Below are 23,911 nucleotides of genomic sequence, written 5' to 3'. Positions count from 1 at the left end.
CTGTCCTCTTACTCCTCCACCGCCCCCGTCAAATGTCCCGCCGTCTTATACAACTTGGGCATCGGCTCCAGTTTCTGCCGCAGAACCCACACCCGGAAATGCCAGACGGCGTTCTTGAGCTGATACATGGCGTGCTTGCGTGTGGGGACCGAGAACACCTGATCGAGCTCTTCCAAAGTAAGCGCTACACATCGTTAGCTACATCTTTCACAAACCCAACCGGACCAGGGGGGAAAGACAGAAGGGAAAACGTACACTTCGTCTCGGGCACAAACAACAACACCAACACCCATCCGATGAGACACCATGCCGCATACCACGCAAACGCTCCCTGTGGCTTAAACGCGGCTTTCAGTGGTTCCCATGAAAACGAGAGGATGAAGTTGAAACACCACGTCGTGGCCGTCGCCCATGACATGCCGACTTCTCGGACGTGTAGGGGGAACGCCTCTGCGGAGTAGGTGAACGGGACGGGTCCTTCGCCTGGCGAGTAGAAGACCTCGAATAGGTACATGCCTGTCGTGACCATCGCGACTCGCTTCTTGCTGTGCGCGATGTCTTCTTCGATCCAGAAGGAGAAGCCGGCCCAGAAGAGGCAGATCGCGAGGAACGGGAATGTGAATAGGAGGAGGTTACGGCGGCCCCATGTGTCGATTGTGAAGAAGGCGGGGAGCGCGAAGACCCAGTTTAGGATCCCGGTGCCCATGGATGCGAGGAGGGCTTGCTGGATGGTGTAGCCTGAGTCGGTGAAGATGGTGGTTGAGTAGTAGGCGATTACGTTGACGCCGCAGAACTAGAGGATTGTGTTAGGTGGATTGGGGTATGCTCAAGGGGATATATGGTGACTGACCTGCTGCAGGAACATGACGATCCAGCTGGCGAGAGTTGCTCGTCGGTTTCGAGGCACTGTGAAGAGCTCCAAGAACATGGTGAAGAAGTTCTTCCCCTTGTTGACCTTGCGCTCCAGCTCGACACCCACGTAGGCGTAGTATAGATCGCGGGCGGCCTGGAGCTCCGACGGTCGGAGGGTCCGGAACGCGTCAAACGCCTTGTGGATCTTGTTATGCTCGATTAGCCATCGAGGCGACTCGGGGCAGAGGTAGACTTGAGCGCAGACAAAGATGGGCAGTACGACGGTCGACCCGAGCATCAGTCGCCAGGAGAGATCGTTCGGCAGGCCCATGAAAGCCACGCCCATGATATTTCCGAGCATAATGCCGAATGCCGTCCACATCTGCCACATCATGACCAGGGCGCCACGGATGGGTGCCGGGGAACACTCTGCCGCGTAGACTGGCACGGTTGACGACTTGGAGCCGATCCCCAGGCCCAGAACGAAGCGAGCGATGAAGAGGTTGACCCATGAATTGGCCACGCCTTCCCAGATCGAGGCTACTGCCGCTATGAAACACGAGACGAAGATCGTTCCGCGCCGGGCGAGATAGCGGTTCATCGGCTCCGTGAGCCAGCACCCTAGGATAGCACAAGCCAGATACGGTGCACCTACTACCAGTCCGGTGAGGTAGTTTTGCATCTGCTCGGAGAAACGGTCGCTTTTGATGCCAAGTTCCTTAGAATCCATTAGTACCGGAGTTTAAGGCACGGCGCTATCAGGCTTACAGTGAGATAGATAGCCTGTGCGCCGTTATTGACCGTTTCATCCATTCCCTGCACCGCGGCAGCGAGCGAACACATGGCTGTCGACACGTTTAGCTTGCTCCCGATGACAAAAGAAAAAGGGATGGCACTTACAGGCCATAAAATAAAGCTGCCACGGTTGAGACCATTTGTGGGTGACTTCACGCTCTAGGAATTTCTTTTCTTCCTCGTTCAGCTCGGGAAGGTCCTGGGCTGCGTGCGGATTCTGCGAAACCAGAGCCCCTTTACGGAAGACCTCTCGATACTCCTGAAGCCCATACTGATCACAGAATCTATCGACATCTTCAAACAACTGCTCCCGTGGAATTCCGGCTAGAGGGTTTTCAAAGACAGCGGTGACCTGGGTCCTGGATCGGCCTTCGATGTCGTAGATGCTGTCGCGCTCTTTTGCATCGTGGACGTGTTCAGCACGGGGCGGACTTTCGCTAACACGCTCGACTTTCTCATCGTGTGTCGACGAAATTGTGTGTTCGTCTTTCATGGTGGCTGGTCTCTAAAACTCGTCTTCGTTGACCAAGAGACTCGCCGTGTGTCTAGATAATGGACAAGAATCGGAAGACAGGAATCCGGACCTTTTCACCGACTTGTGGTTTCAAGGCCAGCAGTATAATCATTTTCATATAAAGGTTTATACCCCCACATGAACGACCCCGCAGGGTCGTGCCTGCGTCTTATACGAGTCCGGAGACGCAGCCTCGCATTCTCCGGTTTCCAACGCAGTGGATCCATGGATTCCCTCGAATCCTCGAATAAGGTCACACCGGGCGAGACTTGTCCTACGGCGTCTGACAAGGTTCAGCCCGCAGCCACTCAGCGGCGACGCCCACGACCGAGCTGGCGTGCTCTCGGGGTGGGAGGTAGCTTGGGATACGACGCTAGAGTTTGCCGGTGCATACACTATGCCGGCTATGTGGCCGAAACGAGGCATAATTCTGTAAGCCACTGGCGGGGATGTCCATCCTGTTCCGTAACTTCCGTCGCTATGACTTGAGGACCTGCTCAGCTTTCATGAACTGGGTTTGGAGGGTGAGATGATGACGGGTATGGGTAGACCAGGCTGGCGGGTATCGGTCGCCCGTGAGATGGGTATGACAAGAGTGTGGGGGTCACCATTGTACATCTGACCTGGTGGACACATCAAAGAGAACCTGGACCGATCTGTCTGCCATGGGGCCCAAGGAACAGCGCTCTGACCGACAAGTCAATATCAGTGGACCATTTCCCCAACCCGGAACCCCGTGGGGAACGCAGGCTCGGGCTTAGGATTTAGAGGGAATCCTTCTCCAAACGCAGGAAGAGGAGAAAGGTGGAGGTCCACGCGAGAACAGACTAGAGACTAGTCATACCTGCGATTCAAAATCAAGCCCTTCCAAGGCCACGCCAAGTGCGACAAAGCAATACGAAGCAACGTTGAACTTTCTTGGCCGAGTGCGATCGGCGCGGTGGCGGCCAATCACGTGGCGCAGCTGCCCTATCTTTGCGTCATCTTCGACCGTCGTGGGTCTCTCTCCATGTCACCCTCGCTGCTTCTTTCGGTGTGGCGCTCCTTTCAAGACGCTTTTCGGTGCTCAGGCGGCCTGGGCCGTCAAGTACAGGTCTGTCTGGCCGCATTTGGCGCGCTTGATTGGATTGAATTCGGGCGGTCTGACTCCCAGTTGACTTCTCATAGGGTTTCTTGTTCGTTGGATGATGACTGTGGGTCTATTGCCCAGATCGCTCACATGATCACATGGTAATTTCTTAGATTTCTGCGGGGATTAATCTAGTCTCATGCGTTGACAACGTGCACGGAAAAGGTTGCAGATGTTCAAGTTGAATTCTGTTGGATGTCTTCTCGCGTTGAATCTTAGCGTTGCACACGTCAAAGACTCCTTGCGCCGCTTTCGTCTTCGTGCTACAGTCGACTAACTGCTTGCTGTCGGTTCGTGGCGCCGCCTTCGACGCCTTCGACTTTTCTCGTCGGTGCTGGCTAATCGGCTGCCTCGGCATAATCCTGTCCGGACCAACGTAAGTCTCGGTCGATGGCAAGGAAACATGAAAAGGTGGAATTGAAAGCCGTGGTATGCTGGACAGATCGGTTAAGCATCTATCATTGGTGGTATCTAAATTCCGGCTAGGAGAGGAATGTATCGTCAACCTCCCCCCGTCTGAGGTCTTTCATGCTCTTCATTGCGATCGGCTTTGAGCTTTCAGACAGAGGAAGCTCGATGTGACTGCTGATTCATTGATCACGACGAAGTAGTAATCTCTCAACCGTGGCTTTTATGATGTTACTTTCCCTGGCAACTGTCTTCCTGTGACCTTAACATTCAGTAACCTTTTGATCTCTCACAGACAGTCATCGTATTGTAAATCAACTCAACGAAGCCTGGCCTGCTCTCATATACACCCGGCAGTTGGTGAAAACTCAATAACGCCCCTTTCGTCATGTGTCACTCCAGAAAAGCCATGCGAAATCCGCTGTCAGCCACAGCCGTTCAGCACCCTCAATAGATATAGAATTAGCTGAGAACACGCTAGAATCTCGCGACGGCACGTCTATATCACTCTTGCGGTGGTCAAAGATCTTGTGCTTTTTGAACGGAAAGGGACCTTCACAAATTGTGCATCATGCACTTGAGAATAAATATGCGTATCCGAAACTCCACTCACAGCCCCGTATCTAAAAAAAACTCTACACCATCGACTTCTTATCAATCTCCCACACACTGCTCGGATTCAGCCCCAGTCTCTGTCCATCTACGGGCTCTCCCTCAGGCGTATCGCGACTCTCGACCTGCACATTATAACTCGTGCTGACGAACACTCCGCCCGTGTCTTCCTTTCCATCCTGACTTCTTGTATTGATCCCCGTCGTGCTGTCATTCCTTTGTCCTTTTCTGGACCGCGATGTCAGATTATAAGCCCCCGAGCTGGCGTGGTACTCGTAGTAATTATTCGCGCTAGAGCTGCCGTTCATTCCTGTGGTCCAGAATCTCTTGGTGAAGAGCGGGCGGAGGATGGGGAGGTTCACGGTCGCTACTCCAACGACCGTCTCGCGGATGCCCCAGCGGTTGACGGTTATGGTGGACGGTTCGGATCCGAGGGTGAGGGCGGTGCGGATGATGGATGCGGAGATGACGAAAATGCCGGAGCTGAGGAACATGGCGATCACGATTTTGCTGTTGGTTGATTGGGTGTCAGGTACTGGCTTGCGGAGGGTGGAACTTGCTTTACCGTGATAGAGATGTTTTGACCCGCCATAGGAGCGGGATTGGAATGAAGAGTCTGGAGGTTTTAGCGTATGCATACAGAGAGTCTGCCGTCTTGATTGTCGCTCTTACAATGCTATGTCGGTACTGTCATTCTATTAGCTATAGTTTGAGTACAGGCTTAAGGCATACTGACGAGACGTTGAGAATACAGGTCACGATAACATTCTGGATCTTGAGCCCACACTCGCCTGCAGACGGTTAACGTAATAGGAACATCTCCAGTTGAACAAGGCACTTACGAGATGGTGGAGGATAAACTCTCCAATTATCGGACATGCTGCCATGTGGTTAGCATGATGTACAGACAACCGGGCCTCGTGAATCGCATACGGTCGACACCCCAAGGTCACAGTCAGGAAGACGGCGGCGTAGGTAGCGCCACACAGAACAGCTAGCCAGTTAATCGCTTTCGATTGCCACAAACCCAGTGTGAGTCTCTTGCTGGATGCCCCAGCTTAATTAGCGATGAAAAAGTCCGGGGGTAACAAGAAACCCACTAAAGGAACAACATCTTCCCCTTCATCACCCAAATCAAGGCTGTATATGAGTACCAGGCAGCCAGTTCGAACTTTGAGCCGGATACAACCGATCGGTATGCTGCTGGCGACAGTTTGTTTTGCAAAGCATCTGGTACTTCAAGATTGGTGCCTCGTGTATCTTTCAAGTCATTAGTATGCGCGTATTGTCAGGGTCGATGTTTGGGCAACACACATGAAAAGTGTACTGTGATGCCATCCATCGTGAGGAGTGCCAGTGCCTAGTAATATGTTAGAAGAAGCACATTTGATCTCTGCTCCTGGGAGGCTCACTAGGAATGCCAAGTAGTCATCTCCTTGAAACCCCCTGGCACCAACCATCCGCAGGCGAACACCTAGTCGCAGAAAGATGATAGCCACGCTGACACCAAACTCCGTCCATTGCTCCGCCAGAAACGAGTTGTCCTTGTAGAATCCGAGGTCTGCCATGGTCCATCGAGTGAAGATGTTGTTGCTGGAAGAACTCGAGCAGAGAGTATGGCGATAGTGAACCTAGCAGCCAGTTGCTTTTGCCGGACGTTAAGCATCCAAACGCAACCAGCTCACAGCAGAGCCGAAACAGGTGCAAAAAATCATTGAAAGGCCAAGAATCTGAACGCCGAGGAAGACCCTTTCCCTATAACCGCACCACAGCTTCCACCAGATCCGTCCTGTTGGGACAGAAGGATGCGTATATCGCTCCACCATATCGAGAAAAAGCTTAAAAAGGAGATACAAAACAATCGCCGCGTCACTTTTCCCGTCTCCAGCTGCCCTTTCACGGTACCTGCTCTTGGCTCTTCCCATGGCCTAGGGGCGATGGCAGATTTGAGTTAGGGTACGGTGGAAACATCACCCCTCCAGGATCTAGCGCCAGTGGAGCAGGTCGATTTGATTGAAAACGAAAACTAGATCGATGACGATCTTTTGCCTTTTGGTCCCTGCGAGGGTCGGGGGCTCGTGAGGTCTACCTGGAATGAACGCTCAAAATAGCTCTCCAGCCCTAGTTGCGTTCTAGACCGGATGATTCCGAATTGTTTGGGCAATAGTCAACCGATTGACGGCACGAACGACGTGAGACAGCTGGTATCGCAGTCTAACTGGATAGCGGCGACCCCTACAGTGGAGTCATTGAACCGCGATTTCTCCGAAAGGGTGTAATCCGGTCTGGGGTCCCGACTTCAGAGTTGGGCCGATGTGGAGCCGCCGTATAAAAACACGAGATCACTTTCGAGCAGCCGAGCACACAAAGGACCCCTTTCTCGCCAAGGAAGCCGATGGATTCCTGGATTTCATTAATTTGCGCGCTCGTGCAAGACATTCTGTCGGCTTGCTCCGAGAATGCAGGGACCCGATTATGGGCGCAATCTAATTCAATATCGCTATTTGCGGTAGGGACAAAGAGCTCAATCTACGAGCCGCTCCTGAGACCCGTTTTTCCTGATCCTTGGTTCCAGTAGTCGATTCCCTACTCCGTTTGGTACGGCCGGAATAACAAAGCGTATCTTGTCAATATGTCATTATGATCCTCTAGGCATTGCCACATGAGGATGTGCCGTATGGATGACCCCGGGATAAATGGGTGGTGAAATACAGGGTGGTGGAATATCACACACACACACACACACACACACACACACACACACACACACATTTCAGATATTCTCCGCGTTGTGTGCGATGCGGTGAAATCCCTTGGACTCGCCCCTGACAAATCTCAGCTGTGGAGCTGTTAAAGGACTCTGGGGATTCCTTGCGCGATCAGGCGCATTAGATACCCAATAATTGATCCTGGTGACAAACGCGATCACCAGTTAGTCGCAATGGGCCACCTACCGTCGGTTCTCTTGTTGGGCGAAATGACAGACTGAGCCTACTAGCCTACTCCGTAGTTTCAGGGTTGGCCGTGTCGCTGGCGCTGTCGATCTGGTTGATTTGGGATCGGCAATTGTGGCTATGTTCCTCGACTCCTTAAATCGTTCAACGCTTCCGAGCCCTAAGGTCCCTGTATCACCCAAATTTGGTCGCATCTGAGTTTCTTTAGTGCCGGTTGATATGTGCCTGTTTCCCCCGTCCAGTCGCGGGAGGTATGGCAAGCACCCTGATCGACTAGTGTGAATATTGATGGCTATCAGTTAATGTGATACTTCATCACCAAAGGTTAGTGAGTCACCAGTCAACAACGGGAATGCCAGCAGCTCAGCCGCCGAATGGTGTCGAGGACCCAATACTCCCAACGCTATCATAATACAGATCTCCGCGGACTATCTACTGTATGGCATTGATGTCAAAGAAACGGGAGAAGGCCCCGATGTTCAAAGCTTATTTGAGTCTTTCATGGAGCTCTGGTCGGACTACTTCAGAGTATCTGCTTTTCATCAGACGCAAAATTAGAAAAGCTATCAACCATTTTGAATGCTATACCCTAGCTAACGTGAACAAGCCCTTCGCAGCCTTTGCCTTTCTCGTCACGCTAGGAACTCTGCTCACCGTCCTAGCCACCAATGATTGTCGACGCACGGCATCATCGTGCCTGACCTCGGCTTCCCCGTTGAGAGGATCAGCGTCCGCACCCGTTTTGTCCAGCTCCGATATCTTCCATGCTCGCACAAGCCAGAGGCAAATCGATCCTCCCATAAACATAAACCCAGTGAAGATCTGGGCGTGCAGAAAATTGGCCCCGTTGTCGGTTCTCAACCAAAGGGCGATCGGCTCGGCGAATGTGCTCGGTATGACCACCGAAAGCCAGAATATCGACAAGGCAGATGGTAGGAGTTTCAATCCCACCACCTCGGCGCCCACCGGAGCAACGGTAGTCGTGAAGGTTGCGGAAACGGTGCCGCCGATCAGTGCATAGAAGATGAGGACGCCGAAGCTTTTGGCGAAGATCCAGATGACAAAAGAGAAGAGGCCGGCTAGGAAGGTACACGCGAGTGCGGTGTTCAGTCGTCCAAAGTCATCACTGACGTACCCTATAACCGGTCGACCCAAACCTCCTCCCAAGTTGAACATGGCACCAAGAATCGAGCCTTGGGATGCGGTAAGGCCGACGGTATTCGCGTAGCTGGGGATGGAGAAAAGCAAGGCCACATAGCCCAACACACTGAAGCAGCCCCAGGCCAACGTAAGCAGGAACTCCGGTCGCTTCAAAAGACTGGTATGGAAGGCAATTTGGACAGCTCCAATGGCCTGGTTGCGATCCCTAATAAGAACGGCGGAGAAGCCACAGGCAGCAGCTGATACTATAGCCAGGATTCGGAAAGCCCAGCCAGTCCCCCATCTCTGGATGATGGCACTCGTGGCGAGCGAATAAATCAGGCCTCCAATTCCCGATCCTGCTGTCCCTATTCCGTTTGCAAGAGATCGTCGGCGGTTGAACCATTGAGGGATGATGCCAACAGTCGCACTAAATTGCATTCCCATCCCGAATCCGAAACACACGGCCTGACTTAGAAACAATTGCCAAATCTCGGTCGCCCACGACGCTCCTAACAGCGCTGCAGTTTGCAGTGTGATTCCTATCGCCAAGCTAGCTCTCGTCCCCCATTCTCGAGTGGTGATCGTTGCGACTGGAGCGATGAATTGGGCCAAACTGAGAGAAAGACCTCCGACGAAGGCGAAGTCGAGGTCTGATGCCCCTGGAAATGTATTTGTATCCAGATAATGCGCTAGAAATACACCATAGGACTATGAATAACGAGAATTAGCTGATCGAGTATTGTCGCGAAGCCACGAGGCCCTACACTATTGATTCCCCAGGTATGGGCATTGACCAAAAAGACACACAGCACACAGACCCAGCCATACCCGCCGTCTGGGGGCGGTTCTACCTCTGTCCGAGCCGGTGGTTGAGCTTGCTCAGCGTCATTCTGGGACAACTTCTTCTCTGAAACATCAGGAGAGGTGTGAACTTTGGAGTCGTGGCCAGGTGCAGGCGTTGTTATCGCTGGACTCGAGTCGCCATTTTTCTCCGACTCCATTTTTTCGTTCAACACCAAAGGGTGGGTTGGGGAAGAGGTTCGCAATCCGACAAAAAACGAGAAGAAGTACGTAAGAAATGAGATAAATATCTCGCACCGAGGGAACTGAGATTGTACCACGGTTTAGGGAACGGCGCCCGTCGGAAGCGCCGATGCCATGCAATTCCTCCACCAGTCAACTTCTCTTTCCCCGGTCTTAGTCATGGGAGAAAATACGAATCGCTAATAAGGTGATAATGGAGGCCAAGCATAATCGGGCGACGTCCAGACGCTGGCGTAGGGACCCCGGTCTGTTGTTGCGTTTTAGTGATTTTACCCCTAATAACATCGGTTATATGCCACGTCAGTCCCGTAAGCGTCAGGGCGCCGGAAGGCGACATTATCGCATTGCATTTGCCACCATCCTACTCCATATTATTCCTCTAGATAATCAGAGAGCGAAGAAAATTGGCGAACGATGCAAGCGAGAAACATTCGTGTTCACTATTGCGAGACTCCTTCCAGTGCAGGAATACAGTCAGATCCAAAAAGCATAACCCCCTGCAGGTCTGTGGAGGAATGTAACCCCCCAGACACTAATTTGGTACTAGCAATAAGCCGCACAAGCCCCGTAAGCCTATACAGGCCGGAACGCGACATGATTGCATGGTTTGGCCACTCTCGTTGCAAGTAAGTGGAGTCAATGTAACCCTCCAGGGATCAAACGTCCAATTTGGAACAGGCGCTATATTCAACCGGACAGAGGAAGATTGCCTTCTTCCCGCGCCAAGTTTCTTCGGAGAGAATCCAGACAGAAGCCGACTGCCTTGGCATCGAATCTGACACGTCTTCATTCGCAGGTCCGTCGCCAAACGGCTATGAATTTGACACATATCACGATGGCTGTACTGATCGCGTGCTTCACTATAATCTCATCGGAGACCTTTACAACTACCAATCCTTGTGGGCAGCACTTACCTCGTGTTGAGCAAATCCCTTGGCAATTCAATGAGGAAAGTGCTTTGGCCGCAGTAGTTAGGGCCAGGGCTAACTGGCATCAAGGATTGTATTCCATGTACACGGCGCCGGGTGGCGATCGAACTACTGTCTACACCTCCTCAACGGTGGTTTCATATGGCGACTTCAGGCAACAGACTTACTCTGGGGTCTTGCCCAGATCGATAACAATTTCCGCTGTCAAAGATAACTGTCATACTGAGTAGTCAACGATTGATCCCAGCCCCTATCAATTGTATTATGGGGCATAGTGTGTCTTACCCCGCATGTTATTATCTGATCCTTCAGACTATGCACTGTAAGTTATCAGGGCCGTGCTATAGGAATGTTGATGCTATGGGCCTGGACAAGGCTGAACCAGTAGTAAGTATAGAACTGTCAGTTGAATATAAACTCAACTTCTACCCAGTGCTACTCCTACTGTGTACCATGTGGTTCTAACAGGAAGTTGACCTGTAGGACAACCAAGTCCTTAGTGATAAAGCCGAATACCTTTTTTAGCATCTTCAACTCGTATTGCTAGGCGCCTGATCACTTTACCCTGTTGAGATCTTACTGAAGTATCTGCTTGGCAGTTGGTATGCCTGTATCTTCACATCTCTAGTTCTAAGCCGCGTAAGCAGCCCCTAAAGCCCCTCAGGCCCGCGGAGGCAATAAAGCGATATGATTGTATAGCTCGTCTCTCTGTCCTGCAGTCAGGTGGAGCAATTGAATCCTTCAGAAACAGAAGGATTTCCGTGGATGTCTTAACTTAATATCGATATGGTAGATGCATACCCCTCTGCTTGACTAATACGCAAGACATGGGATAAATACCTCGCTAGCTCTGAGTCTCTGACCTCTCGAGTAATTCCCAATCCAGTGAATCCGGCAGCAGACATCTTTATCCGTTCTTTCCTTTTTTTTCTTTCAAGATGCAGGCTATCAAGAGGACCTTTGCGCAGTGCAAAGAAGAAAACCGCGTATGTTCCTCGATAGGCGGAAGCTATGTGGATTTACCTGAGGACCGTGAAACCATTGCTGACTTATGATATAGCCTGCCTTCGTGACGTTTGTTACAGCTGGCTATCCCACTGTTGAAGAAGCGGTAGATATCATATTGGGTTTGGAAGCGGGTGGTGCAGGTATGCGATATGCTGACCTAGTTAACATACCTTTCTAAATCTTGTCACAGATATTATTGAACTCGGTGTTGTGAGTACTTCGGTCTGGTGGATACCCATCTTTCTAACTCCATTGCCAGCCTTTCACGGATCCCTTCGCCGATGGGCCTACGATCCAAAGCGCAAACACGGTTCGTTGATTCTTCTATGTTGTCTTTGTGGTCACTCATTTTTTGTAGGTAGCGCTTGCGAATAATGTCACCATCGAAGCAACCCTAGAAATGGTGAAGGAAGCGCGGAACAGGGGTCTCAAAGCACCACTTTTATTAATGGGCTACTACAACCCACTACTGAGCTATGGCGAGGAGCGGTTGTTGAATGACTGTCGTGAGGCGGGTGTAAACGGCTTCATTGTCGTGGATCTTCCTCCGCACGAGGCGGTTAAATTCAGAAATTTCTGTGCGAAGGGCGGGTGAGTGATGATACCCCGACGATAGAGATTGCTCCCTGACAATTTTATACAGACTATCATATGTACCGCTTATTGCTCCTTGTAAGCCCTTCCCACATTACGCATCTGACCTGCTTAGATTCTAACACTTTGTTCCAGCCACTACCGAGACCCGATTAAAGCTATTGTGCAAGCTCGCAGACTCGTTTGTCTACGTTGTATCGCGTATGGGTGTCACCGGTGCCACTGGTACTCTAAGTGCCGGTCTACCCGAACTGTTGGCGCGAATCAAGCAATACTCGGGCGACGTCCCAGCAGCAGTTGGCTTCGGTGTCAGCACCAGAGAACACTTCTTGAGTGTCGCCAGCATCGCAGACGGCGTTGTTATCGGCAGTCAAATCATCACAACCTTATCTAGGGCCGCCCCAGGGGAGCGCGCCAAGGCTGCCGAACAGTACTGCACTAAGATATGTGGCAGAAGAAACTCGCCAAAGGATCAAGAAACTCAAGAATCCAGCAATGGCGAGGCAAATGGGGCTCACGAGCCAAACGGTGCCGTGCAGACTAATGGCACCGTGCACACCAACGGAGCCCATACCAACGGAGCCCATACCAACGGAACCCATACTAATGGAGCCCATACTAATGGATCTCATACCAACGGTGCCGTGCCTGCTAATGGAGTTGAGCAAACCAACGGTGCTGTACATAACAATGGGTCCGTCAAAGCCAATGGCGTCGATCACACAAACGGCAACCATTCAAAATTACCTGATCAGATAGTGGTAGAGAAGGGTGAGGGAGAAGACCCAGAACTGTTTCCTGCGCGCTTTGGCGAGTTCGGGGGTTCGTATGCCCCTGAATCACTCATGAGATGTCTTTCAGAGCTGGAGGAAGGTTTTGAGAAAGTTCGAAATGACCCCGACTTCTGGGCAGAATTCCGATCCTATTACCCCTATCTTGGGCGACCTGGACATCTTCATGTCGCGGACCGCCTTACTGAACATGTTGGCGGAGCCACGATTTGGCTGAAGCGTGAGGATTTGAATCACACTGGAAGTCACAAGATCAACAGCGCTTTGGCACAGATCCTTCTGGCTCGTCGCTTGGGTAAGACTGAAATCATTGCTCAGACCGGTGCGGGTATGCATGGTGTAGCAACTGCCACTGTCTGTGCAAAGTTCAACATGAAGTGCACGATCTTCATGGGAGCGGTAAGTCCACGTGCTTGAAAAGGTGACGCAACTATATATCTAACAGCTGTTTAGGAGGATGTTAGGAGACAGGCACTGAACGTTTTCAGGATCAAACTGCTTGGTGCCGAGGTAGTGCCTGTTGAGGCAGGGTCGAAAACTCTCAGAGACGCCGTGAATGAGAGTTTCCGTGTCTGGATCACCAAGGTCGACACTGCGTTCCACATCATTGGTTCAGCAATTGGTCCACACCCCTTCCCTACGATCGTCCGCACTTTCCAGACCATCATTGGAGAAGAGACGAAGACACAAATGCTAGAACAGCGGAACAAACTGCCGGATGCTGTTGTTGCTTGCATCGGTGGAGGCAGTAATGCTCTAGGAATGTTTTATCCGTTTATCGAGGAACCCAGTGTGAAGCTTCTGGGGGTTGAAGCCGGGGGTGACGGCCTTGACTCAAACAGGCATGCTGCTACTCTAACCGGCGGCAGCAAGGGGGTCTTGCACGGAAGTAGGACATATGTCTTGCAGGATCAGCACGGACAGATTCAGGACACCCATTCCATCTCAGCTGGTCTGGACTATGCTGGCGTTGGGTGAGTAGAGTCGACCCCTTTTCCTTGTGTTATAATGATAGTTCGCTAACTGTCTGAACAGACCCGAGCTTAGCGCCTGGAAAGATTCAGGACGCGCAAAGTTTGTTGCCGTCACCGATGCTCAAGCTCTCGCTGGATTCAAGGTACTCGGTGAGTTGGAGGGAATCACACCCGCGCTAGAAAGTGCCCATGCCGTCTGGGGCGCTATGGAGCTGGCCAAAACAATGAGGAAAGACCAAGATGTTGTTATCTGTCTGAGTGGAAGAGGGTTTGTGTATACTCCCCATATCTCTCGTGTACTCGACTGACTTTTATTTAGTGACAAAGATGTGGAAAGCGTGGCGGAGGAGCTGCCCAGACTTGGACCTCAGATTGGGTGGGATTTGAGGTTTTAATAGACTCGGTGAACAATCTTTGTCGTCCGGTGACTCGTTCCGGCATTAGCTAAAGCTGTCCTGTATGATGAGGTCCCTTGATTACAGACGGTCTCAAGTAGGCCGCACACCAAATGGGGACAAGAGCTGTTCCCGAATGAAGAGGAGGATGCTTCCACCTGTAAGAATAGTTCGAGAGATATGTCAGGTTGGTGTCGCCCATGTTTAGAGCTGGGGGAGGTTGTTCTTGTTGCTCGAGTACTAGAATGCCAATTTTCTAAAAGAATCCCTCGCATATTGTAACCGACTTTTTCTTATTTCTCGCATAATTCGCATAACTCGCGGAGTCGCAGACTCGCACCTCGCACATCTCGCACATCTTGCATATGGCATAGCTGTTGATAGATGCCATTTTGATATTATTCTAGTCTCGACGGTTATTGTCTGCCATTTATATTGTAGCACGTGTAGTTTGCATAACTTTCTTGGTATACCTCAAGGCATTTTGTTGGTGCAGAAACCTCAACGGCGGTTAGATTTCCTAATTGAGCCGCTCCCGACATGGTCCACAGAGGCCCCTGAAAGCCTTCAAATGCAAAATCTTCGCAGCTCGAGAAACGCATTATTCCTCTTGGTGGTACCTCACAGGATTTATCTTCATTCCAAAATGTTCAGCTGGTAGGAATATGGTAGTTTATCTTGTGACGCGGCTAACAGCGACAGGTACCAAAGAAGCCTCGTGCAGCGTCCGATTCTGACGCAGAGTCTAACCACGGCTGTATGTTCCTAGCGTGGGCTCATTATAATTCTTCTGATAAGCTGATCTTTCTGGCTTCAAGTGTCTTTTTGCCGTCGGCGATGGCCTGGCTCAGCAAGGAGTAGAAAAGAAAGGTCTTACCCGCCATGACATGACACGTACTGCGCGCATGGCGTTCTATGGAGGAGGTCAGTCCATGGAGACTTTTCTGTGCATGGAAATAGCTAACAGCTCGAATAGCTGTATTTGGTCCAATCGCTACGAAATGGTTTCAATTCCTCCAAAACAAAATTCAGCTTTCCACCGTTCCCAGAACGCTAGCTGCCCGAGTCGCCGCCGACCAGCTGCTCTGTGCGCCCACGATGATCGGTGTGTTCCTGTCCAGTATGTCTATCATGGAGGGAAGTGATCCCAAGGACAAACTGCAGCGAACGTACTGGGAGGCACTGCGAACGAACTGGACTATTTGGCCTGTTTTGCAGGGCTTGAACTTGTCTCTTGTCCCGTTGCAGTATCGAGTGCTGAGTGTGAATGTATTCAATATCGGTATGCACATCTCCCTTAGCCTTGTCTCTGGCTTTTTCTTGTTTTGTTCAGTTACTATCCATGGTCATGGACTAATGATGTGTAGGTTGGAATTGCTTCTTGAGCTTTTTGAATGGCGCAGATGATAAAGAACAACCTCCCGTTGTTTAGTCGAAGGCCATCTTGGAGTAGAGATAACATCTATCAAAGTACACTTGGACAGATCATAGACCTCTGGTAAGCAATATCCTTATAGATTTCAATGGCTTGTGTCCGGACTTGCCTAGTTGAGTAGCGGCAAGTATATATATTCTTTGAGACAAAGTATCAGGAACCGAGTGAAATTCTGTCAGTAGAGCAAACACGAAAGCCACCGATAGTGACTGACATCATGGACTTGGCTTTACTCCGTACCTCCCTTTGCGGTCACCTTCTGCTTCCCCCAGCGAAAAAGCAAAGAAAAAAAAGAAAAAGCACCTTCCTGATTGGGAATTTCCGGGAAGTCTCCTTCAGGCATCCCGACTCAGACGGCGCTAATCCCCATTAGGTCAACAGCCAAGAACCAACAAGAAGAATAACTTCAACGTCCATCAACTTCAACCATTCTCACCCACGTCAACATCAACTTGTGCTTGGTTTACACCTGCATCACAGGTGCCAGGTTACGCCATAATTCACACTTCTTTGTGGAATCCCGCGGAACTCGTTCCATCGCAGTATTGTTCGTTTCCAGTCGCATCCGCTTCCCAGTTCCACTACCCCAGGAGTGCCATTGCGGTGCACGGTGGTATCGGTGTGGATTCGGATCGAGCGACTGAACGAAGCTCAACCAGTAATTCATGACCACAGGGACCACCGCGGCGTTGACCGTCTCGAAGGAAGATTGCCCGCCGGTATACCCCGGACCAAAAATGGCCGGGACTTCGATCGTGTGCGGAACCCCTAGTCCTTGCGCCACGCTTGGTGGGTCTTGCACGTTGACCCGGTAGTTCCATACATGATCTGGGGAGAGATGGCTGGCGATAGAGGCGGCAATGTGATTGCCCGGACAGACAAATGTCGCATCGCCGTATGCTGCGGATGCCAGCGAGAAGTATTTGGCGTGGTAAGGCAAGATGGCCGCTTTTTCGTAAACACCGTTGATGGTCTTTAGCTGGTGTTTCTTCAGTTCCGAATAATAGTTTTTGAAGAACTGGGCAACCTCAGCCTTGGTGGACGCATTAAACGCGAAATATGAGCCTTCGTTAGTGTTGTCGCCAACCATGACCGGGACCTTGACAAATCGCCCTCGCTCGAAGAGATTGTACTGACGGTCGACTATGAGGTCGTCATCCACTACAGGCAGGAAATACCAGCGCACAAGGGGTGTATCAGTGGTGCCGGGGAATGGTGACGCGACATTTGCAGCCTGGATCTGGTTGATGTCGATAGAGCGGAGACAGGTCAGTGCATCGGGCGCGTCGAAACAGCCGGCATCTTTCACAAAGCGATCGAATTGCCACTCCATCTCGGGGACGGTCTTCTGGGTCGGCCAGAACGGGGACTGGAAGATCGCGCCGGCGAACAAGTGATCGTCTCTTCCTCCGTACGCCGTGAGGTGATAGGAAACCGAGCCGGCCCCAGCAGAACAACCGTGAATGACAACGTGGTCCGGGTCGCCGCCAAACTACCCTCATAAAAGTCGATTAGATCCTAAGGATTCGGGCTTGAAAATAAAACACGGGTAATTGTACCTTGTGAATATGCTCCTGCACCCACTGCAAGGCCATCCGTTGATCCAAAAGCCCGGCATTCAGATCCCCATCTTGCCTCACCTGTTCGCTTGCCAGGAATCCAAGGGCGCCGACTCGGTAGTTCAGCGTGACAAGCACGATTCCATGTTCAGACTGTTGCACGACCTTGGTTCCGTTGTAATTCGCATTAGAATTCTGAGCGTAACCTCCCCCTTGGATAAAGACCCAAACCGGGAGCTTAGAAGTCGCTGTTGCATTGGACGGACTGAAAACATTCACGAACAGGCAATCTTCCTCCTTGTCACCTGCCGTGACGTTTTGATCGGCACCAACGCAGATCGGGCCATGCTGTAGGGTTTTAGTCTTGATGTGGACTTGAGTTCTAGGTCCCTTACCTTGAATGCTGTCTGAACTGACTCCGTTCGGGGTGGGTCTTGGGGTGCTCTGAATCTCATGTTCCCCAAGGGCGGTGCCGCATAGCGCATGCCGAGATACTGGTCGACTCCAGCATCGAGTCGAAGTCCTTCGTAGGTCGAGTATCCGAGATCGACCAGGGGCTTCGAGACACCCGGAACACCACATACGCGAAAGGGCTGAAGGAGTAATCCCAGTGATAGAAGGAGCACGTTCATTATGATCGATTCCAGTGGCAACTGGGTACTGACCAGTGCAGTATGCAACTGGGATGCGATGGTTGAGAGTGTGAATCATGATGGGGAACATCAATGCTGACAACACAATTTACAACACGGGGTGGAGCGGTTAATTCACTCCAGATCTCGGGCATCCGGAAGAACAGATTCTTGATTGATGCAAAAACTATGCAGAATTTTATGCCCATTCACCCAATTATCCGGGGAAACAGCGCTTCCCCGCAAATTGGCGCCGTTGGATATTCACATCGCTGCAACATTGGACCGAAAGGCCGACAGCGTAGATGTCCAGGGCAGATCACGATAGTGGCGTGAATCACTTCATACTTGATCTTGATCATGTTCGTCAGTCCGATATCTCACAATGTGCGGTGTTTTTCGAAGTCTCCGGCAACCTACCAAGCTGGCTCATCGGCTGCAGGCCAAGCATCGGGCAGCGAAAATCGCCATTGAGCGAACGCAGAACAACTTCTCCACAACCGAGCCTATCCTTTCATCTGATTATTGGGTCTGGCGTTGAATTAGCGGGTCCACCGCAGGCTTGACTGTAAAACCTCCAGATCGCGACAAGACTTGCCACGCTTTCCCTAAAAGAGACATGGGAACGAGAACGATATAGCGGTAGGCACCGGAAATGTTGTAACCACCAGCCTCATTGCTCTGGAAGGTGTTTAAGACTCGCCATTCGACCTCTTTGCTTATGATGGATCTCGTTTTCTCAATCACGAACGCGGTTTTATGCTGTCAACATGGTAGTAGGAGAATATCGTCTCTACCACTATGATCCTTCATTCCCGGCCGCAGTCGCTGCCACTGCTTGTTTTGGGGTCTTGACAAGCATGCATTTGATTTATTTTATTGCCCGACGAACTTGGTATTTTACACCTTTTATTATCGGCGGCCTGTGTATGACTTTCCTTTTGTTTCGCATCTTCTTGTCCTCGAACGGAGGCTAACCTTTACCAGGCGAAACGATCGGATATGTCGGGCGGATACTGAACAGTCGAGAGACCCCTGACTGGAAGACAGGTCCATATATCATGCAGACGCTGTTGCTGCTGGTCGCCCCTGCGCTCTTCGTGGCATCCATCTATATGGTTCTGGGACGGGTGATCCAGTGGGTCGAGGGGGATTCGAGATCTATACTCCGGGGCCGATGGATCACGAGAACATTCGTTGTGGGCGATGTTATCTCTTTTCTTACGCAAGGCGGTGGTACGTCTCCCTCTCACGGCCCAGATTGTCTCTACTGATCAGAACAGGCGGAGGCATCCTAGCGAAAGCAGACACCAAGGACAAAAAGATCTGGGAAACTGGATCATAATTGCAGGATTAGCAGTACAGATTGTCTTCTTCGGGTTGTTTATTATCGTCTCGGCGATCTTCCACATTCGAATGCCGAATAATCCTACACAGCGGTCCGTTGATCTGCGAGCCCCTTGGAGGCGCTTCTTGTTTGTACTGTACATTATGAGCACATTGAGCACATTGATCATGATTCGGTCCGTCTTTCGGGTGATTGAGTACGTGCAAGGGGCGGACGGTACCCTCCAGTCAAAAGAGGTTTGGCTGTATGTTTTCGACGGACTATTGATGTTTCTGGTTATGATGGGCTTGTTGTTGCATCATCCCAGTCAAATTGTGACCAGAAGTCGAAAAGTGAGGCAACATGGACATCAGAGAAAGAGAAGGAGACGTCATTCTCGCAAAGGGCACCGGTTGGGGGGGACCCTTATTATCAATAGCCCCGAATACCAACCATGGACCTGAGAGCAGGACTCCATAAACGCAAGAGGCACTCAGCTCACACGGCAGGATCACCAAATACTAGGGTCTGTCCCGGCCAAGACCGAGCGAATCACTTGAGCCACACCTGCAGTCTTCCATCATCACCATTGCTAGTGCTTATGCCAAGCGAAGACTCCATCTACTGAATCATACACTGGATTACGGTTTTCAACTAACCCTACTCTCAATTAAATAACATGGGAATCATCGCCGTCGCAGGGGGAACCGGCAGCGTCGGGTGAACTATCGCAGAGGCTTTGATCGAGCATGGAAAAAGCCAGGTGATTGTGCTGTCACGCAAGGTAAATTCCACCGTTCCCTTCAAAGACCTATTTGATGGGATGAGGCACCCGGCGATGGGGACGTCTTCAAAATCCTCCAAGTAGACTACAACCACATTGAATCCACCGCTTCGGCTTTCGAGGCCGCGAATATCGACACCATCATTTGCGCCTTTTGGGATGGTCTCGGATGAGTCGAGTGACAGCAAATCAAGTTGATTCGAGCAGCAGATAGATCCAAATGTACGCGGCGATTTGTCGTCAGCGAGTTCGACATGCTATTCAAGGAAGAGTAATTGTCTGACGCTTCGCTTTCACTATCTGTCCTAATCTATGCCTAGGCACATCTACATCCTCACGGCAAAATGGGCATTTGATGCCCTTCTTGTAATTGAAACCACTAGTCTCGAGCATACCCGCGTTGTAAATGGTATGATTCTCGATTACTATGGTCTGCCGCACTGGTGGAGTCATTCAAGCCATGGGTGAATGCCGTGAATGTGCAGCGAAAGTGGGCTGTTATTCCTGGCCACGGCGAGATGCTTGTCAGCTTCATTAGAACGCAGGACCTGGGTCGGTTAGTTGCTCGACTGATGGATTTGGAGGAGTGACCGCGTGTCAGTTGTTTTGTCGGTGCGACAGCGTCGATTTATGAGGTTTTGGAACTTGCAGAGACGCCCGAGGCGCGTACAAAAGGTAATCGGGATACGTTAACGGCTGATGGGAGTAGGGGACAAATTTATGGTCAAGTACGAAGATTTTCAGACTCTACATCATCGTGTCGCGGCCACTGGAGGATATTTTGTTCTTCCAGATAAAGCCCTTGATCACAGGTTCCCCGACATCAAAGTCACGACTGCGGAGGAGGTATTGAATGTTTGAAAAGACCGGTGATACTTGTTCTCCGAGCTCTAGTGGAGGCGTACCTTCAGCATTCTCAGTTTGTTAGGCCTAGCATACGCTCTTTCATTCAAAGGATTCAAACCCCTGCAATGAGTCACCGATATAACAAAGCCATGTCTTGGTCAGCAACAGGGTTCGACCCGCTTTCTTTGTAATAATAGCTCTGAGTAACTAGCTACTCATCAACATCTTATTCCCGGGCACAATCAGAATACTCTTAAGTTAGAATCAATCATCATGCAGATCCACGTCGTCTCCAAATCCAACAACGCCGAGCATGTCGCCGTCTCCCTCAGCCAAGCGCTCGGCCCGTTACCTCCCTCGTCCATCCGCGTGAAACCTCAGATAGTAAGCCTGACATCCAACAATCTCAGTTATGCGCGCGGTGGCCACGTTCTTCAGTGGTGGGACACCTACCCCATTCCATCAAATTCGCCTGCCCCCTACAACGACCCGTCGGCGTGGGGAATCGTGCCTGCCTGGGGATACGGCATTGTATTAGAAAGCACGACGTCTCTTCGGCCAGGCACGCGACTTTGGGGGTTCTGGCCCACTGCTAATACTCCGATTGATCTGACCCTTACTCCGGGTCAACTGGACGGCACATGGATCGAGACTAGTCCGCATCGACAAGTCCTGATGCCGCTGTACAATCGCTACTTTGTTACGGACGAGCAGGATAAGGAGCGGATGGGCTGGTCGAGCGTTTTCAATGGCATCTGGCGAGCCGGATATCTGCTGAGCGAGTATGTACTGAATCCGCTGCAGCCGATTCACCCGCTTGGTGTCAGCGCCGGACTTCCCTGGACGGCTGAGGACGCTGATCTCTCGTCGGCACTGGTGATCGCGTTGGGCGCATCGACTAAGACAGCGCGCTCGTTCACATACAATTTCGCCAGACGGTCGACGAATTTGCCGCTAGGATATCTGCTTGTGAGCTCCTCGCCGGGGCCCTTGGTTTCACCTGCAGCGATCGCGGGATTTCCCGTACGTGCGGTTTCTTATGATGAGCTGGAGAGATCAGCAGGTTGGCTAGCTGACCACAACCCGGAGAAATTGGTGATTGTGGATTTCGGGGGCAGAGACGATAGTTTGCATCGACTGTGCGAGGTTATCAAGCATTCTGAGGGCCTGAAGAACAGCAGGAGGGTAATCATTCATGTTGGGAGCAAACAAAAGGTATATTCAGTTCATGTTTTGTTTCGATGGGTGCTGATAGGGTTAGGTCTACACGAGCGAGGAAATGCAAGCATCGCGAAATTCAATGGTGGCTGAGGGCAAAATTCAGTACAACACATCCGGGGTGCAGGATACCCTGCTGCAAAGTGACAGCCAAGAAGCCTATCTCAGCGCCGTCAACAAGCGCTGGGAACAATGGCTAGATGAACGCAACATCGCAATTCCCGACATGCGCCTCGTCTGGGGTAGCGGAGTTGATGGACCGCAGGGCATTGAGTGTGGTTGGCAGCGACTATGTCAAGGCGACGTGAGATCTGAAGAGTGTCTTGTGTACGAGCTCTAGATACTGTTCGCGCGAGCGATGGCAGTGAAATCCCCAGTCGTTAAATATACCATTCAGACACAAAGATCCCAATACGCTACCCTCTGAATCGCATTCCTGTCAACTGAAACTCCCGAGTCAGCAACTCAAGAAGATTCATTCGCCGACATGGCTAACACTGGCCGACTTGTCGTCGTATCTGCGGCTGGAAATTGCATATAAATGCCTCCGTTGTTGTAAAACCGCACCACGATATCGTATACGTGGTTGGCCTGCTCGGGGTCCACCAGCCCTACTATCCGGAACCGCTCGCACAGCGCCTGTTGCTCCTTCCAATACCGAGTCATGTCATCTGGTGTGGCGGCAACAATCTCGCGATATTCAATGCCGCGTTGATCCAGGGCGCTGGTTAGTCGATACTGGTAAGTCGTGGGATCATACTGCGGCGGTGTGGCGGCGGCGGCCAGGCATTTCGCGTATCTCTTCGCTGCCAACAGGAGAAAGGTCGTGAGAAGAGCAGTGTAAGCGCCTATCCGTGTTCGAGACCAGAGCCTAGAGCGATTGTACTCTGGGTCTTCGGATGCGGGCTTGTGGTCAATCATATCGGTGGCCGTGTAACCCAGGTTGAACATGCAAAAGACTATCATGAATCTGTTCCGGTGAGCTTGGTGACCTTTCCACTTCAGATATCCAAGTCAAACCAACTTACTTTGCGGGCAGGATGCCTAGAAAGAAAATAATCCTCTTCCAGAGAGGTCTCGTGCTGATGGCTTCCACGCCGGACTTGCCTTGATATCGCATGATGTAGTCGTCCGACACGGCCGTCTCGGCGAAGCGTGCATCGTTGCGTACTCCACGGCGAGCTGCCAGCAGGAATAATAAAGGATTGAGTATTTCAGGGTTGGCGGGTTCCTGAGCGGACCTCTCAGTGTCTGTTTTTTCATTCATCGTTTTGTCGGGGATTGTCATGGTGGTGGTTGTGGCGAGAAATTGAGAGACGGAGTGACGCACAGGGCTGCGGCCAAGATTATAAATGAATGTCTTGACTGGATCTTGGATCAATTCATTGGTGTCTTTGTGGACTATCAAACTAGCTAGCTATTAGTTTGGGGCTGTGCTCCACCGATGCCAGCGTTTCTTTTCCTTTCGACCAGTTCCTGACATACGGATGATGCCCGGAGGCAATAGAAGGAGATCAAGAAGAAATGAGAACGTCGGCATTAGAAGGTGTTTCTTTCTTCATCTTCATATGAATGTAGTGAAATCCTTTATTAAATATGTCCTAACTCCTAATTCTCTTCCTCGACCCTGATTGTCCGTCAACTACAAAAAAAGAACTAATTTGGCCCCGCGCTAAATCTAAGACAACTCCGCCGAACCAACAATCGAATCTCAAGATGCCACTGGCCTTCATTTTGATTTCTCCTGTTTTCGCCACTGTGCCTAATTCTCGCAGTATCCGACACTCGTATTTTCGCCTCGTCTAACCTCAACCCTTCACAATTGATCACTGGGCCGGGGAAATCATGGCTGCCAATCCGCCTGGAATGTCGAGGAAAATACCCAACCACGAATGGGATTGATTGTGCCGACATTGCCCAGAGCAAAGACAAGATAGTCATACATCCTGAGTTTAATGAGGATGTTTC

At 51.1% G+C, this 23,911-nt stretch overlaps 11 protein-coding genes across 11 annotated transcripts; 4 read left to right on the top strand and 7 right to left on the bottom strand.

Annotated features, from left to right (window-relative positions):
* Positions 1–8: 8 nt before the first annotated feature.
* On the bottom strand, positions 9–2,140 carry LDX57_012738 (sugar porter family MFS transporter; the record flags this gene model as incomplete). The annotated part of the gene is made up of 5 exons (XM_046094488.1): positions 9–184; positions 256–793; positions 851–1,570; positions 1,621–1,697; positions 1,753–2,140. 5 exons carry the CDS (start codon positions 2,138–2,140, stop codon positions 9–11), a joined length of 1,899 nt encoding a protein of 632 aa, XP_045950467.1.
* Positions 2,141–4,333: 2,193 nt separating this feature from the next.
* LDX57_012737 (uncharacterized protein) lies at positions 4,334–4,804 on the bottom strand (the record flags this gene model as incomplete). The annotated part of the gene is made up of 1 exon (XM_046094487.1): positions 4,334–4,804. One exon carries the CDS (start codon positions 4,802–4,804, stop codon positions 4,334–4,336), a length of 471 nt encoding a protein of 156 aa, XP_045950466.1.
* Positions 4,805–5,444: 640 nt separating this feature from the next.
* On the bottom strand, positions 5,445–5,878 carry LDX57_012736 (uncharacterized protein; the record flags this gene model as incomplete). Its single annotated transcript, XM_046094486.1, has 3 exons — positions 5,445–5,570; positions 5,638–5,670; positions 5,723–5,878. The coding sequence occupies 3 exons, from the start codon at positions 5,876–5,878 to the stop codon at positions 5,445–5,447; spliced, it is 315 nt and encodes a 104-aa protein (XP_045950465.1).
* Positions 5,879–7,760: 1,882 nt separating this feature from the next.
* On the bottom strand, positions 7,761–9,711 carry LDX57_012735 (MCT family MFS transporter). Its single transcript, XM_046094485.1, has 2 exons — positions 9,172–9,711; positions 7,761–9,115 (listed from the first exon to the last, which is right to left on the bottom strand). The coding sequence occupies exons 1-2, from the start codon at positions 9,406–9,408 to the stop codon at positions 7,847–7,849; spliced, it is 1,506 nt and encodes a 501-aa protein (XP_045950464.1). The 5' UTR covers positions 9,409–9,711; the 3' UTR covers positions 7,761–7,846.
* Positions 9,712–11,318: 1,607 nt separating this feature from the next.
* On the top strand, positions 11,319–14,142 carry TRP3_4 (tryptophan synthase; the record flags this gene model as incomplete). Its single annotated transcript, XM_046094484.1, has 10 exons — positions 11,319–11,366; positions 11,441–11,528; positions 11,579–11,598; positions 11,648–11,698; positions 11,747–11,979; positions 12,032–12,060; positions 12,118–13,172; positions 13,227–13,747; positions 13,809–14,015; positions 14,067–14,142. 10 exons carry the CDS (start codon positions 11,319–11,321, stop codon positions 14,140–14,142), a joined length of 2,328 nt encoding a protein of 775 aa, XP_045950463.1.
* Positions 14,143–15,240: 1,098 nt separating this feature from the next.
* Positions 15,241–15,574, top strand: SYM1_2 (Mpv17/PMP22 family protein; the record flags this gene model as incomplete). Its single annotated transcript, XM_046094483.1, has 2 exons — positions 15,241–15,424; positions 15,510–15,574. The coding sequence occupies 2 exons, from the start codon at positions 15,241–15,243 to the stop codon at positions 15,572–15,574; spliced, it is 249 nt and encodes an 82-aa protein (XP_045950462.1).
* A 466-nt stretch (positions 15,575–16,040) lies between these two features.
* LDX57_012732 (uncharacterized protein) lies at positions 16,041–16,910 on the bottom strand (the record flags this gene model as incomplete). Its single annotated transcript, XM_046094482.1, has 1 exon — positions 16,041–16,910. One exon carries the CDS (start codon positions 16,908–16,910, stop codon positions 16,041–16,043), a length of 870 nt encoding a protein of 289 aa, XP_045950461.1.
* Positions 16,911–17,088: 178 nt separating this feature from the next.
* LDX57_012731 (uncharacterized protein) lies at positions 17,089–17,847 on the bottom strand (the record flags this gene model as incomplete). Its single annotated transcript, XM_046094481.1, has 1 exon — positions 17,089–17,847. The coding sequence occupies one exon, from the start codon at positions 17,845–17,847 to the stop codon at positions 17,089–17,091; it is 759 nt and encodes a 252-aa protein (XP_045950460.1).
* Positions 17,848–18,538: 691 nt separating this feature from the next.
* LDX57_012730 (uncharacterized protein) lies at positions 18,539–19,113 on the top strand (the record flags this gene model as incomplete). Its single annotated transcript, XM_046094480.1, has 3 exons — positions 18,539–18,695; positions 18,756–19,004; positions 19,052–19,113. The coding sequence occupies 3 exons, from the start codon at positions 18,539–18,541 to the stop codon at positions 19,111–19,113; spliced, it is 468 nt and encodes a 155-aa protein (XP_045950459.1).
* A 1,885-nt stretch (positions 19,114–20,998) lies between these two features.
* LDX57_012729 (DUF2855 family protein) lies at positions 20,999–22,283 on the top strand (the record flags this gene model as incomplete). The annotated part of the gene is made up of 2 exons (XM_046094479.1): positions 20,999–21,940; positions 21,987–22,283. 2 exons carry the CDS (start codon positions 20,999–21,001, stop codon positions 22,281–22,283), a joined length of 1,239 nt encoding a protein of 412 aa, XP_045950458.1.
* Positions 22,284–22,408: 125 nt separating this feature from the next.
* LDX57_012728 (uncharacterized protein) lies at positions 22,409–23,231 on the bottom strand (the record flags this gene model as incomplete). The annotated part of the gene is made up of 2 exons (XM_046094478.1): positions 22,409–22,913; positions 22,972–23,231. 2 exons carry the CDS (start codon positions 23,229–23,231, stop codon positions 22,409–22,411), a joined length of 765 nt encoding a protein of 254 aa, XP_045950457.1.
* Positions 23,232–23,911: the final 680 nt, after the last annotated feature.

The sequence above is a fragment of the Aspergillus melleus genome (genome assembly GCF_016097325.1).
Source record: "Aspergillus melleus strain CBS 546.65 chromosome Unknown contig9, whole genome shotgun sequence".
NCBI classification, from domain to species: Eukaryota; Fungi; Ascomycota; class Eurotiomycetes; order Eurotiales; family Aspergillaceae; genus Aspergillus; species Aspergillus melleus.
This window is presented reverse-complemented; position numbering and strand designations above follow the sequence as displayed.

Excerpts from the sequence above, each read along its gene's own strand:
- LDX57_012735 (XM_046094485.1), bottom strand. The coding sequence starts at position 9,408 with ATGGAGTCGGAGAAAAATGGCGACTCGAGTCCAGCGATAACAACGCCT. Across the intron at positions 9,116-9,171 it reads ATACCTGGGGAATCAATAGT|TCCTATGGTGTATTTCTAGC; the intron begins GTAGGGCCTCGT and ends CGTTATTCATAG.